We start from the raw sequence: 14,919 nt of genomic DNA, 5'->3' as shown, positions 1-14,919 counted from the left end.
TTGATATTTCGGAAGTAAATTGTCATTTGTCATTTAAATTTGATTATTTTGATTTTCAAATTGCTTGAAGCTTCACGTTCACGACTCACGTCCGTTTCACGTGGTAAAGAGGTTATTATTTTTATAATCAAGTGTATACAATTAAAAATATGGGTAAAATAAAGGTAAAGAAAAACAAACCCAAGGTGCCTCAGATACAAGACCCCAAAAAGGATGATAACATGGTGGTGTTACCACCGGTACGAATGTCTGATGACCCTACGCCTAAACAGGTTAGTTTATACAAATTTACCAGTATTAAGGATCTTTTTTGATGACTACTAGTCATATAAAATTATTGTACAACTTATCTAATATTGTTTCTTCATTTAAGATTAAATGGATCAACAGGCAACGAATCTTAGTATTTGCTGCGCGTGGCATTAATCACAGACATCGTCATTTAATGGAAGATTTAAAGAAACTAATGCCTCACCATAAGACGGAATCCAAAATGGAGAGGAGCAAAAACTTATATGTGGTTAATGAAATCAGTGAAATGAAAAATTGCAACAAATGTATATTGTTTGAAGGAAGAAAAATGAGAGACTTGTATCTTTGGATGTCTAACATTCCTAATGGACCTAGTGTTAAGTTTTTAGTTGAAAATAGTAAGTTATTTTATGTCAATCCATTACTAAGACTTAGGGCAAAACCTATCTCCTTGGAAACTCAAAAGATAGTTAACAGTGCCTATGGTGTCTGTTCTGGTACTGAAATTTATGTTTGATAGTCACATAATAGGTATTAATATTTAGTAAGGAAGTCTTTTAACCCATGCCATCCGTGTCATTACTGTAACAATCACATTTCTTGAAACCTAATAATGTCAACTGAACCAAACATTCTGAGTCAAAATATGCCATATATCAACTGTAATATATTTTGACATACTCGTTAATCTCAATCAGTTCTTATGCTCATAATAAACTTTTGATATATTTACTAATAAATTGAGTGTTGAGTTTCATATTTTCTATTAAATCTTCAGTGTTGAGTTTCCGTATGTTGGGATTTCACAAGTAATTTTTCAATAAAAAGGCTGTAAAATATTATCATCTAGATCAATGGATGCTGATGAAAAATTTGCTAGTGAAAGTATACTTATTATTACTTACTATAAAGTATCTTAAAGGTTTAAAGTTAAACATAGTTTTATAAACCTTACTTAAACTACCTGCTGCACTCTATTCTATTTAGTGAATTAATTTTCTTTAGAAATGAAGTAATCAATATTTTCTTACAGTTTACACAATGGGAGAACTAAAAATGACTGGTAATTGTCTGAGAGGGTCAAGGCCACTATTATCATTTGATCCTCAATTTACTAAGGACCCACATTATTCTCTATTAAAAGAATTACTTATACAAATATTTGGTGTACCAAAACATCACCCAAAGAGTCAGCCATTCTTTGACCATGTCTATACCTTCATGATACTTGATAATAGAATTTGGTTCAGAAATTATCAAATATTGTCTGAAGATGGTGCGCTAGCAGAAATTGGACCTAGATTTGTTTTGAATCCTGTAAGTATGAACAAATTGCTGTATAAAATTTATATGTATCATTCAAAGAATGAAACTTATTGAAAAGGCACATTTTGCCAAAATATATTTAATAAATTTCCTATCAATAAGGTTAAAAAAACACATTTTAATGAATACTTACTTGGACAGACTTTATTGTGAGTTATTGATGAATTTGTGACGGTAATTATGAATTTTGCTAAATTTTTAGGTAAAGATATTCTCTGGCTCATTTGGTGGTGCTACACTTTGGGAAAATCCTAAATATATAAGTCCAGCTAAACTGAGACAAGCATTTGCTAAAAAAGCTGGCAACAAATATGAAAAGAGAATCGAACAGAAAGTTCTTCATGAAGCAACCAAACCAGAAACTGGATATCCAGACATCGAGGATGCGGCCTTCTTCAAAGGAGATCCATTGAAAAAAGCAGAGCATGTGGTTGTAAAAGGTAATTTCTTAGAAATATTTTTATATCTTTTAACTTTTTCTACTCCATTAACTGCCTCGTTATATAATTTATGTTAATGATGTATGTCTGACTGAACCTGCTAATATCTTATGTTATTTATATCGTACAGAGGAAATCCAAGATGAGGAAATGAAAGTTGAAGCGGAAAAAGAAAATGCTGAATCACCTAAAGAACCTTTTTCCATGAAATTAAAGAAGCCCAAAACTAAACCAGACATGGCAATTCGACGCAAACAACTAAAGGCGAAAAGTAAAAAAATCTCTGACCAGATAAAGAAAAGGAAGCAATTTAAGAAAAAACCTGTTAAACCTAAAAAATAAGGTTAGGTAGAAATAAAATACATTTTACACTCGATTGTTTTATTATAATTATCAAACAGTTAAAAAATGTCAAACAACTTTTACATATAAAAATGCATGGAAGAAATGTGCTGTCGAGGTAAAACTTACATTAGAACATTAAATTAATAATACTAAAAATGAGATTGCTAATAAAATATAGCCATTGTTCTAAAGAACATCATTTTTTTTAAAATCTATAAAAAAGAAGTATAATTATCAAATTACATTATTATGCTGAGTGATTCATTTGATTAAAACATAGTACATAATTAAAAATAACTAAAACCTAAGCGTTTGTTGTTGATTAGACCTAATGATAGCAATATGGAAAGTAAAAATGAGCAAATTGTCAAAATAATGGACGGTTGATCAACCTCTCAGTGCAAAAAGCGTGACTCCCAAACACGACAGAACATTTAAAATTCACTTACAAAATAGATTGAAAATGACAAATAAAATACGACTTAGATTATAAAAAACTACAATCTTATTCACTTGTGTACTTGGAAGATTTAATTAATAAATTACGTATAAATTAAAAACTACGTAAATGAGTAAAAAAATATTCGTTTGTACTAAAACTTGATTATGCATTCAGTGTCAAAAATATTATCAACAGTTTATATGTATAAAAAATAATTTCATGTTTAAATTGCATTTCTTTTAAAATAAATCTGGTGTATGATTTATATTGAAGTTTCGATTGAGATTCTTTTTTGTCGATTTAGAAAGCGTTTTCTCTATAAGTAAATGTTGTTGATTAAAAAAAATATACACGCTTACTCTATAATATAGCATCCATGGAAGAGTGGCACCGAGTCTGTGTCACTTTGTGAGTATATGTCAAGACTATCTGTGAACTTTGAATTCAAAGACAAGTTTAACTTATAAACTAAACTTACTCGCATCTGTCAAACACTACCGACAATCGACAGATGAAAAAGATATATAAAAAAATTGGTTTTAAAACCGGAGATGACGTTTAGTATTGATAAAGCAGTGTAAGGCACGTTTAGATGGCGACTAAATGATTCTTTTTAAATTAAATATCAAGTTGCATAAATTTACCTGAAACAATATAAAAGGTTTTTATTCCAAAAAAACTAATTGATTTTCTAAACAGGAATATAGATACTGTTAGTAGGTTAACCTTTTCTAACCAAATAGATCGATCATGAACATTGTATGAAAGCGTTTATGTTTTCGGTTTTCGTTATAAGGTTATATGTCTCTTTTCATCGCAGCGTAAACACAATATGAGAAAAGGAGACGACGACAGTTAACCTTGCAACTGATTTTATGAGCGACTATGTAAATTTTCATCCCACTCTTGGCATTTCAAAATATGAGCAGTAAATATACTGAAAAGTTAGATCACTTAAGACTGGATAACGAAACATTTTCCTAACGTAGCGAAAGTACGCTCCAAACTAAATAAATCTGTGTTAGTATACATTGTTAGTAATCATGCATAAACTCACAAATCAGTACTTTTGTAAATCCTCCATTTCGGCAGTATCAGCCTTGTGTCCCCCCAACTCTGCGAGTCTAGAATTCTTCCATCTCCCGTCATCGCCGTTCATATTTCGGTCCTCGCACACGCAGAGGAATAGAGAATCCACTACCATCTGAAATTGAACTAGATATTTGCACAATAGGCTATTCGGAAATACATATTTTAAAAACCATAAAGTTTATTTTAAACTATACTAAGCTATACACATGGTTATTTTTAAAAATTCAAACCAAACATTCATAATTTCAATAACCCGCCAAAACGCTTGTCTACGCAAGATGGCGTCGCACCATGCCTGTCACTTTATCAACTGTCAATTTGTTAATTGTCATTTTGTAATTAAGCATTAATTATAATATTAGGACCAAAAACAACGACGGAATAAACTCCAAAACAGTGATAGGATTACTTATATTATTCAACTAATCTGTGACCATTTTGTTATGTAACTGTTGTATGAACAACAATATTATTACTATTAATTTCCTAATAAATAATTATTATTTACGATATTTTATTCTATAATGCTTTTAACCCACGATATTACGGATTACTCTCAATAACACTTCATTTTTCTATATGATGTTCTATTATATGAACTTACCTCATAAAGCGACAAAATGCAGTGAGCGATGAAGAAAGAAAAAATGCAAATAACCAAGGTGGGAACAGCGAAGAAATGCAAATCCGAATTCCTTTTGAGCAGCAACAACCCAATGATTCCAGTCAATGCGGTCACGATGCACTTTCCAAGGAATAATATGAAATCACCCACACTGTTTATTGTCGCTACTTGTAGGGCATTGTTCACTATTGTACTGAAAGCCTACAATTTTATAATAATTATATAATTTAGTAAATTTTTTTTCTGAATTTATGGCCAGTAATTTTTTTGAAGTTATACTTCTTAAGGCGCGTTATGAAAAATTGATGAGAGTGAAATTTTACGATGCGCGCGCACCGTGACACAAAATTAACAGAATGAAGTTGCCCACGGAAGATGCTACGGCATTGTACATAATTTAAAAACAACTTTCGAATAATAATAGAATTTATGTTACACTTAATGTAAGAGAATAATAATAATTATTTATTAATTTAATTTTTCAAATGTAAGCTGAACTTTATTGACTATAATGACACCTTTTCCAGTCTTTGATTATTTAATTGTAATTAATTATTTGCATGCAATCAAAAACTATTTTTAATAATGCCAAAGAAGTATAACTTCTTACGCGCGTACATAAGTACACGCACCCTTTTTTTAATTTCCATAAACAACAAACTCACCTTAGCAGCCGCTTTACAGAAATGACATCTCTCAATACTAATAATTGTATAGGCATTGTGGTTCAAATAGCGTATAAATTTTTCCAAACAATAGAAGCAACAAATACCGCATTTAAGTCCACATTTCGCACAATCGGAACCCTTTTCCGCTCTCGAAGATAACCTAAAATATAATTAAACGGTTAATTTGCGGTTTTATTATAACTGATAAAGTTCTATATATAATTTTAAACATAAAAAAAAAACACTAAAAAGTATTAAATATCAGTATTTCTTATTTGCTTAGAGCTTAAATGTATTTTTTTTTTCAGAAAATTTGATTTATATATGAAATATTACTAGCTGGCCTGGCGAACATCGTACCGCCTAACAGTCTATTCTTTATTTTATTTTTAATACGTATTCTGCTATTCGGGACACCGGTCTAGCTAGTAAGATAAAAAAAGAAAGTTGATAAGACAACAAATACATTATGTCAAAAATAAAAATTTACCTTCCCAGAACACCTGCACTAACACTTGAACTTTATGTTATGGTATTAAAGTTCAAATTGCCTTTAAATATTATTACGAATATTTTGTATGGGAATATAGAAAAGTTGTTTTTAGACTTTTTCACTCATTTTTTTTAATTTTTCTTTGCGTAAGAACCATCCTCGTACTTCAAGGAATATTATTTAAAAAAATCAGACAAATCGGTCAAGCCGTTTTATGTTATGTCGTGACAACGGAAAACGGGTTTCATTTTTATATATATAGATTATAACATTAGAATGTTACACTTCACTGTAAATGGCCTATAAAGTAATCATCCATAACGCGATTTCCGTCCCTATATAACGCGGAGATTTCTCAACTATTATTTCAGTTTATGCCGCCCGTTGCATCCCTTATTATGTATTTTCTTAATGCAACGAAGTGCGAATAAATAAATATTACAACATCCACGTACATTCTAACACAAACATTCCTTTATTTCCGTTCCTTAAGAGGATTTTGAGATTCCGAGTTTGTAAATATTATTCCAACGTTAAAAAACTACATACTTAGCGTGTAAATAGGTGAGAATCAAACGCGGTATCTTGAACAATGTAATCAGGAAGGACCCCTTCGCCACAGAACCCAAGTGATATTTCAAAAGCTTCCCAATCGAATACATCACTGGTGAGGGGTGCGTGTTCGTGCCTCTGAAAAACAAATACAATGTAGCATATTTTTATCGACATTTTACATCAATATCATAATATCGTCACTCGCACAGAACTACATAAAACTGGTCTTGCGGGATTCGCGCGAATGTGTGCGTGTACGCAGGTAACCGGTGATACGTACCCAGTGCGCTTGGTGGCTTTGTATTTGACGCACATATGTTTATTTCTTTATATATTAAGTGACTTGTAACCAAACATTAAATTAAATTAATTCACTTTAAAATGGTGGTTAATTTATTTAGCCCATAATAATATTGAGATATTTCTGTCAAATACCTCGCGAGGGCCGGAGTTTTTTGGGCGGAAGGCATTTGATTCAATTCGATTAATGGAATACCAAGAAATTATTTAGGGAGCGTTCAAGTATTACGTAGGGGGGGGGGGGGTCCGTAAAACGGTACGATGCGGGGCAGGGATTGAATTACGCGTTATTGTTAATATTATTTTCGACTTTCCAGTACTTTACACCACATAATGGTAACGTTTAGGTAGTCACTAGGTGGTCACGAAACGTTGTACTATACTTGGGTACAGAAAAACGTTACATATGGGATCAATAATCTCCAAAAATTGCGTGACGTAATACTTGAACGCTTCCTTACGAGAAATTAGAACTCTCTTTTTAAAAGGGGCAAACGGGCAGATAACTTGACTGGTGTTAAGTCATACCACCTCCAATGAACACTCACATTAGGCTCGCGAGTTACCGGCCTATTAATTGGTATTAGTCGAATTGGTTCGTAAATACCTGTGGGCAGCTAATTTTTTTTCATGCAAATTATTTTTTTTTTTAATTTCCGATAACTATAGTTCAATTTTAATAACATTAACTTATGACTGATTTACTCTAGGATCCATAGACAAAGATAAAAAAATATTTGGCTGATATAAGTGTCATTCCTTCCGGGCATCCGAAAAGCATCCTAAATAAACCTTACCTAAAATACCAATGCGAGACAGCACCAGCGATGGTCATCTGTTGACAGCCGAGAATGAACTCGCTCCCCCATACAAGGCAAATAAGGCACATCCACCACATACTCTTCACCCACATTGGATTGAACTCTATTGGATCTAGAATATAGCCTAATATAAACAAAATATACGTAAATGAAACAGATAAAGCAATAAATAGTACCTATACTAACCCACATTTCGAAATCCTACAGCTACCATAGATATAATATATATAATAATATATAACAAAAAACAATTATACTTATATAGCCAAAGATGAAATACATAATATATACAAACAGATTCAAACGAAATGAAAAAATCAATATGATTAACGTAATACCTAATTCGGCTGTGCTGTGTGATGGTATGAAAGTGAGGGTATATGAGTGCTCATGATGCAGGTGATTTAGCTCTTGACATTATTGATACTATAAGCATATTCATAGCTTAAACAAGTGTTAGCTTTTAAAATTAAATTGAATTCTAAAAAAAAATTATGAAACATTCTTAAGAAGCTACAAGTGCGCACGTGCAATAGTTACTCATTTGACTCGTTCGGTTGCCCGAAATGGGATGGTCGGGTCGGAGTAGGGAATAGATTATAAACGAGGCTGTAACACATGCATAGTGAATCATGCCATCATTGGAGTGTTTAATTTCTTACCCTAAGAACTAAATCAACTATCCCTTACACAAGTCAAGGCTTAAATATTGGTTATATGTATGGGTTGCGCGATACAAAACTGAGTTTTTTGCATAGTTGGTGTTGATGTGAGGAACGTGACAAAGCACGATTACGAGTCTGGTAGGCATGATAATTTATAGAAAATGTTAAACGAAACAGACATACGCACATTTGTGTCTGTTATAGGCTATATAGGGGTTTATGGACCTTCAAAAAAATTTATGGGATAGGAAAACCTGCAAGGCCGTGGTCTCGCGGGTATGTTGCCAACCTTTTAGGGAACGGTATGCTTTATTGTTAAAATAAAAAATACCACATAATCTACATATTCATTATAATACATGTTAAAGATTAGTTCCATGAATTGCAAAGTTTCTATAAATATCTGCTAGTTCATCATTTAAATAGTCAATGACATTTCCCAATACTTACTTGAGATAACTGTCAAACCCAAAAATTTATTTGTCGGAGCAAATGTATCAGCTGCCATTGTAATTATAATTTAATAACATCAAAATCAAATAATAGTTAAAAACTGTTAAGTAGTGTATTTGATTTGCCAATATTAATACATAGATCTACAAATTAGCAGACTATTTGATACAATTTTAAAAAATCCAAATCATTTATACATATAGGTAACACAACGTAAACTTATGAACGTGAATAAAGAAATACATATTAAATGCTTCTAATTTTACATTTACTGCCAGTTCTCAAATATAGGGCGTAGAAGGGGAGAACAGAAGAACTGTTCATAAACTCTAGTAATATCATAAATTTAACCAAATAAAATAAACAAACCAGCCAAATTAAATAAACCTCAACAGTTTTTAACTAATTTGACTTTTATGTTATTAAATTATAATTACATTGGCAGCCGATACCGCCGCCATTGTTCCGACATAAATTTTTGTACCTAGTTGTTTAAACTTGTTTGATGGTATCAATAAAAGAGAGTCTAAAACTCTTATTATAAAAGACGAATAGTAACTACTGCTATATACTAATAAGGGATTACCACAAACACGAAAAAATATTAAAATAAACCTTTAAGCAAGATGGCTGTGCAATGATCGGGATAGCAGCTACTTCACCTATTAAAAATAAATATAACAGGATATTGGGAGTAGTCTTTAGAAAATAATGCGTAATAAATCGATGCATTTAAAACATATTTAACATGATACAGGCCAATAAATCCTTCTTTTCCGTGACAGCTCTATTACTCTTTAAAAGCCGATAATGATGGATTAATTTGTATGTATGAAAATGACAGTTTGTGTCAACAAATTTTCATACAAATTAACGGTATGTTCCGATATACACTGCGAGTACTGTATAGTGCTCCCACTGTTCAAAAATTCGTTCCGCCATGGACTGCCAGTAAACAGCCGCAGCGTCCTAGGGAAATATATGACGTCACAAATCCCCGCTATACTTCTACTGCGAGCACTGGCGTTTTCGAGGTAAGGTACTCGCAGTGCTTTGATCACGTGATCAATCAAAACCACTTGAATGCCTAACGGCTGATATAACTTACAGTTTAATAACAAACATTTAAAATTCTAATTAAAGAATTAGCTTGGACCAATTAATGAAACAATGGAAAACTTACGAAAATTGAGTTTGAGTTATGATAAACAGACTTTTTCTAATTAAAAAATACTTACTTTCTTTGTAGTATTAATTCAATTGACAGTTAATATTAATATAGATTTTTTTAATGCGATAATACTCCAATAATAGTTTTTCTTGTTGAATTGAAAAACTTTGATGCACTCATTTGAAAACTGTGTCGAAAAACGAAGCTGACTAGTATACTGGACTGCGTTCCGTTTTAAATTGTAACCAGTATAGCTGGCTATAGAGAAACGGTTTCACAGTATACTAAATTGACGGTACTCTGTACAGTGGTCGCAGTGTATATCGGAACATACCCTTAGTTTTCTACATACACTACTGTTAATGCATCTTGACTGACCAATGACCTCCAATATGAAATGAATGATGACCAATCATAGGCACGAATAGGGACATAACTGCGATGCGAAGTAAAATTTTGACATTTAACCATGCAATTTCAGATTAGTTCAATATCCATAGTGCTTGAAATCACCAATCTCATTATCATTCTCGGATGTTACATGGTTATATTTAAAGTCTGTGCGAAAAGAATGTGCAGTGCTATACCAACATCATTGGTTGTATGACAATATTTAAAAAAAACCTCCAAAATAGAAATTTTATACTACATGAATGTATTTTTGATGCATATTTGGAGATTTTCTCTCAAATCGAGAGTACAAAAAAAACTTTAGGGGCATTTGAAGTTGGTTTACGGGGAACATTCTATAGGTGTTGGCAACGACGTCATTATAGTCCAGCAATCATAATTAAGCATCACTTAATATGACATTTAAATTACATTATCTTTGTGCATAAATGAAATGACGCGTATTATTTCATTAAATTAATTCACGTAACTGCCATGTTGGTTCTCTTTCCGTATTTGTAAATATTTCTTATATTATTAAAAACTAACAAAGCAGCCTTGGTTTCAACAATCGGGGTGAATGACGTAATACGTAATACCTTCTATGTAAATGAGTCAACTATCACAATGTTTTTATGACTAACAAAAGATACATTGTTAACATTTTATATAGTTTCTAGGTTAGGGTAACACCGATTTTAACCAAGGCTAAAAGTAACGCTTGCACTCGAGATTATATCAGTTAACATTTAAAAGCGCATATTATTATTTGTAAATTACGTAAAACACAATTTAAATAAAAAAAAGGGTGCGTGTACTTATGTACGCGCGTAAGAAGTTATACTTCTTTGGCATTATTAAAAATAGTTTTTGATTGCATGCAAATAATAAATTACAATTAAATAATCAAAGACTGGAAAAGGAGTCATTATAGTCAATAAAGTTCAGTTTACATTTGAAAAATTAAATAAATAAATATTTATTATTATTCTCTTACATTAAGTGTAACATAAATTCTATTATTATTCGAATGTTGTTTTTAAAATACAATTATGTCCAATGCCGTAGCATCTTCCGTGGGCAACTTAAAGCCCGTCACAGACTTAGCTATAATATATATTAATATTTTTATGGCTAGGCATATTACTATATATTTTCTATACTAATTTTCGCGTGACCGCACACTCAGCTATAATATATATTTCTGTGACGTCACGAAGCGATACCGTAATATACATTATTGCATATTACTATATATTATGTTAAAGCAAGACATATTCCGACATATTTTGAATGTACAGCGTGTTTCGATCCCCGCACACCTTTCAGTGTCATTTTTTATCAATTCATGTAGCTCTAGAAATGACGATCTTGAACTTCTAAAATATTGGGCAAATTTTTTTGAGGATAACTCGCGATACAAATTAAATTCGCCACTAGTTTGTTTATTTCTTATATGTGACTCGATCCATTTGGTTCTAGTTTTTGTGCCTGACCGGGCAACTAACATATCGAAAGCAGCAGCGGAATCGTTTAATCATTAAGTCCATTAACAATGTACTTGTTGAATTCATAATTACTGTTAGTATTTTGAAATAAGAACACCCTTAATTACAAAATACGTGCAAACACTAGGACGACCATCAATTAAATGAAGGCAAAATATATATTTCTCAGTGTGTGGTAGTTTGCTATAATACATATTATAGTACGGTATATTAATATATATTATAGCTAAGTCTGTGACGGGCTTAATTCTGTTAATTTTGTGTCACGGTGCGCGCTCATCGTAAAATTTCACTCTCATCAATTTTTCATAACGCGCCTAAAGAAGTATAACTTCAATAAATATTCTCAATTTAGAAAATAATTAATAAAATTGCTTACTTTTCAATTTAGCACTCTCATTATAAGTTTGCGCCTGCACAGCTGCATTGTCAATTTGATCTGGCAATATTGAGCCATTGATAAAGAAGTTCGTTTTGTATGGAATCCCAGGATAATTTGCAGTAGCTAGACATACCTACAAACACATTTTAATATATTAAGTATGTTAGTACTGCATTCAATGTTTTATTATAATAGCAAATTCAGCCCTTTATTGCCACACGGCTAATATAATAAAACATACTCACAACAACAAATGACCAAAACGTAAAAAACAGCACAAGGAAGAAAAATGTAATAATTGGTTGAAGGAAGAGCGCTGGTATGGACCCAAGACAGTGAGCAGTCTCCTTAAACAGGGCTGCCAGGAATGATACTCGAGACCGCATCACCCAAACAAGAAGTAACAGGATAACCTATAATTAAAATAAGTTCATAATTTCAAGCTGAATTAATCCAGTGTCTCGGCGGTTTAAAAGTCTGAGACCTTGACCACAATATATGACAATATATACTTTATTTTATTTACACTTTTTACTTAAACATATTGTCTGTGAGTAATAAAGAATCATAAGTTAATAAGACTAAGTCTGACTGAAATATAAGTAAAATTATATAGAAAAATTAGGTAAATTATTAAAACTTCTCGGCATTTTAATTGAATTCTTTGCCAAACCAACTGCTAAAATTCAAATATCTATAAATATACTCACTGTTATAATTGTTGCAATAATTGAATACCATAGAAATGCCTTTTCATTCTTGAAAGATTCCTATAAAACAACATAAGTATAGTGATAAATTAACCCTTAAAATATCACATATTCTGAAAAGCCTTACCGCCAAAAATGCAGTACTATCAGAGAAATCTCTCTGTTTTGTTCTAAGCTCATGATAGGTGTACCACAATAATACTGTTCCTGCTATGCTCACTATAGACACAGCAATCATAAATATCCAAGATACCAGTGTCGCCAATAAATGCAGTATTGATACCATTATTAAGGAAAATACTGAAATAAAATATATTGTAATATAATATTATTTAATAAATATATTGTATACTTGTAAATAAAAATTAAAAAAAAGTATTATTTGTAAACTTAATACAATAAAAATAAGTTTCCTACTATTAAAACAAACAGGCAGTCTATAATTTTTTATTGCAATGTGTTGATACTTACTAAAAGCTATTATAACACAAATTATCATTTCTTTCCATGAATTGTATAAATCAGACAGCATTTGCTCAATTGTGTCCCAACTATTGAGTAAGTCATAAAAATCTGTAAAAACCTTTTGAGCTACTTCTTTAGCTGTCTTTGGAAAACATCGGTTAAGAAGTGGAAATGATTCATAAACTGGTAACACAGGGCAAGGGCCTATGTAATTGTTTAAACCTTGATTGTTAGTTGTTGTGTTCAAATTAATATCATATCTACATAAACTTGACCCAGTTTCTTTGTAAAAAGTTTGTATATCTGTAAACGTTTCCATTTTTTTGCTTGGACATTTCTTAACACAAATCTTAAGAGATTTCCGCAACTCTTTAACGTCCATAAAAAACAAGTAAGGCTTATCAACAGTGGTTATGCCCGCAAGTGGAAAATTTATTAATTTCTTATTATTCGCCACTCCACATGTATTTCCAAATGAATCATACCCATTTATAAGGCGTTGTGGATTTCCATAAACAAAGGCAATTGCAGCAACAATAATCTAAAAAAAAATTAAATTATAAAACTTTACAAATACTTTTGATGTTACTAAGGCCAATGAGAATTCTTACCATAAGTATCCAAAAAATGACATAAATAACAAGCCATAACACATCAGTGCAACCCTTTTTTGGTTGTTCATTTTGAGGAGCTATTTCACTTTGAGCACACCCCATTGGTAATCTAAATTTATGGATAGTCGTGCATATACGATAATAGTTTGTCGAAACAAACTTATAAGTTTAAACCAAGAGATTCTCGTCAGCCATACGCCAACACAAATAATTATAGGCGGGGCTCTTAACTAGAGCATCACTGTTTGTGTCTATAACTCTATAAAATATAAAACAATTTTTTTTTATTAATCAATGCATTATTTTGTTTTTATTACAGATTCTACCATTAATAATAATAAAATTTATAAAGAGTTTCATAGATACTTTGTTACACTAAATTTTAAATTATTGTGATTTTGAGTGCCGACGCGGACGAGACGGAAAGCACAAAAACAATCAAACTTCAAAGATTATAATATAAAAGTAGATAAGTCATAAGAGTGAGAACTTCGTTGGCTCAAAACAGAATATTATTACAGCCGGCTGATGTCAATTGTCAGAAGACATAAATTTTTTATGTATAGTATATAATATGTTGATGTTATACCTGAACGTGACATACGAACAATAATATGACGGTTTTACATAACAATAAAACCGATATTATGTGCCGAGAAGGAAAACATACAGCATTGTATAATGAAGAAGCAATGTATACTTAGCCATGAAGTGCGATACATACCGAGTGAAATAGTTCCGCTTAGATAGAATAGATGGCGCTGTAATCGCCTCAACTTCATACTTATCTTAACCAGCTAGGACGGTGTCATTTCCACAGTCATAGAGTCTTCACCAGGAAGAGCTTCCTACAATGCTGTATGTTTTCCTTCTCGGCACATAATATCGGTTTTATTGTTATGTAAAACCGTCATATTGATGTGCCTCCGGAAAATATACAGCATTGTATAATGAAGACGGGTTTGTTATCTGCTGGTGGATGTATATAGTACAATATAAAACACAACGCTATGATGATTATGAAGAATTAAGGTCCGGGCTTTAGCTAAAGCCGTTATTGTTTATATAACTATTTTATTTACTTGCCATTATTCTTAATCAAAGCATAAGTATTTAGCAATTATTATTCTTAGTTACGGTATAAATATAACTACAGTTACTAGTAAGTATATACTCATCTGATTTAGATGTACAATTAACAT

At 31.5% G+C, this 14,919-nt stretch overlaps 2 protein-coding genes across 4 annotated transcripts; one reads left to right on the top strand and one right to left on the bottom strand.

Moving 5' to 3' along the window:
• Positions 1–62: 62 nt before the first annotated feature.
• On the top strand, positions 63–2,389 carry LOC125055851 (ribosome biogenesis protein BRX1 homolog). The gene is made up of 5 exons (XM_047658499.1): positions 63–272; positions 374–650; positions 1,286–1,569; positions 1,781–2,018; positions 2,149–2,389. Exons 1-5 carry the CDS (start codon positions 150–152, stop codon positions 2,358–2,360), a joined length of 1,134 nt encoding a protein of 377 aa, XP_047514455.1. The 5' UTR covers positions 63–149; the 3' UTR covers positions 2,361–2,389.
• A 711-nt stretch (positions 2,390–3,100) lies between these two features.
• On the bottom strand, positions 3,101–14,151 carry LOC125055849 (choline transporter-like 1). 3 transcript variants are annotated; one of them, XM_047658496.1, is made up of 12 exons: positions 13,715–14,151; positions 13,110–13,644; positions 12,766–12,938; positions 12,639–12,698; positions 12,174–12,341; positions 11,926–12,061; positions 7,336–7,483; positions 6,233–6,373; positions 5,188–5,350; positions 4,502–4,723; positions 3,863–4,009; positions 3,101–3,449 (listed from the first exon to the last, which is right to left on the bottom strand). In XM_047658496.1, the coding sequence occupies exons 1-11, from the start codon at positions 13,817–13,819 to the stop codon at positions 3,866–3,868; spliced, it is 1,995 nt and encodes a 664-aa protein (XP_047514452.1). In that variant the 5' UTR covers positions 13,820–14,151; the 3' UTR covers positions 3,101–3,449; positions 3,863–3,865. The 3 variants fall into 3 exon arrangements, with proteins under 3 accessions (XP_047514452.1, XP_047514453.1, XP_047514454.1); XM_047658497.1 differs by having other exon boundaries at positions 3,873–4,009; positions 13,715–14,150; XM_047658498.1 differs by having other exon boundaries at positions 7,336–7,471; positions 13,715–14,150.
• Positions 14,152–14,919: the final 768 nt, after the last annotated feature.

This window comes from Pieris napi, chromosome 14 (genome assembly GCF_905475465.1).
Source record: "Pieris napi chromosome 14, ilPieNapi1.2, whole genome shotgun sequence".
Classification (NCBI taxonomy): Eukaryota; Metazoa; Arthropoda; class Insecta; order Lepidoptera; family Pieridae; genus Pieris; species Pieris napi.
Note: the sequence above shows the minus strand (reverse complement) of the source record. Positions and strands in the feature narration are given on the sequence as shown.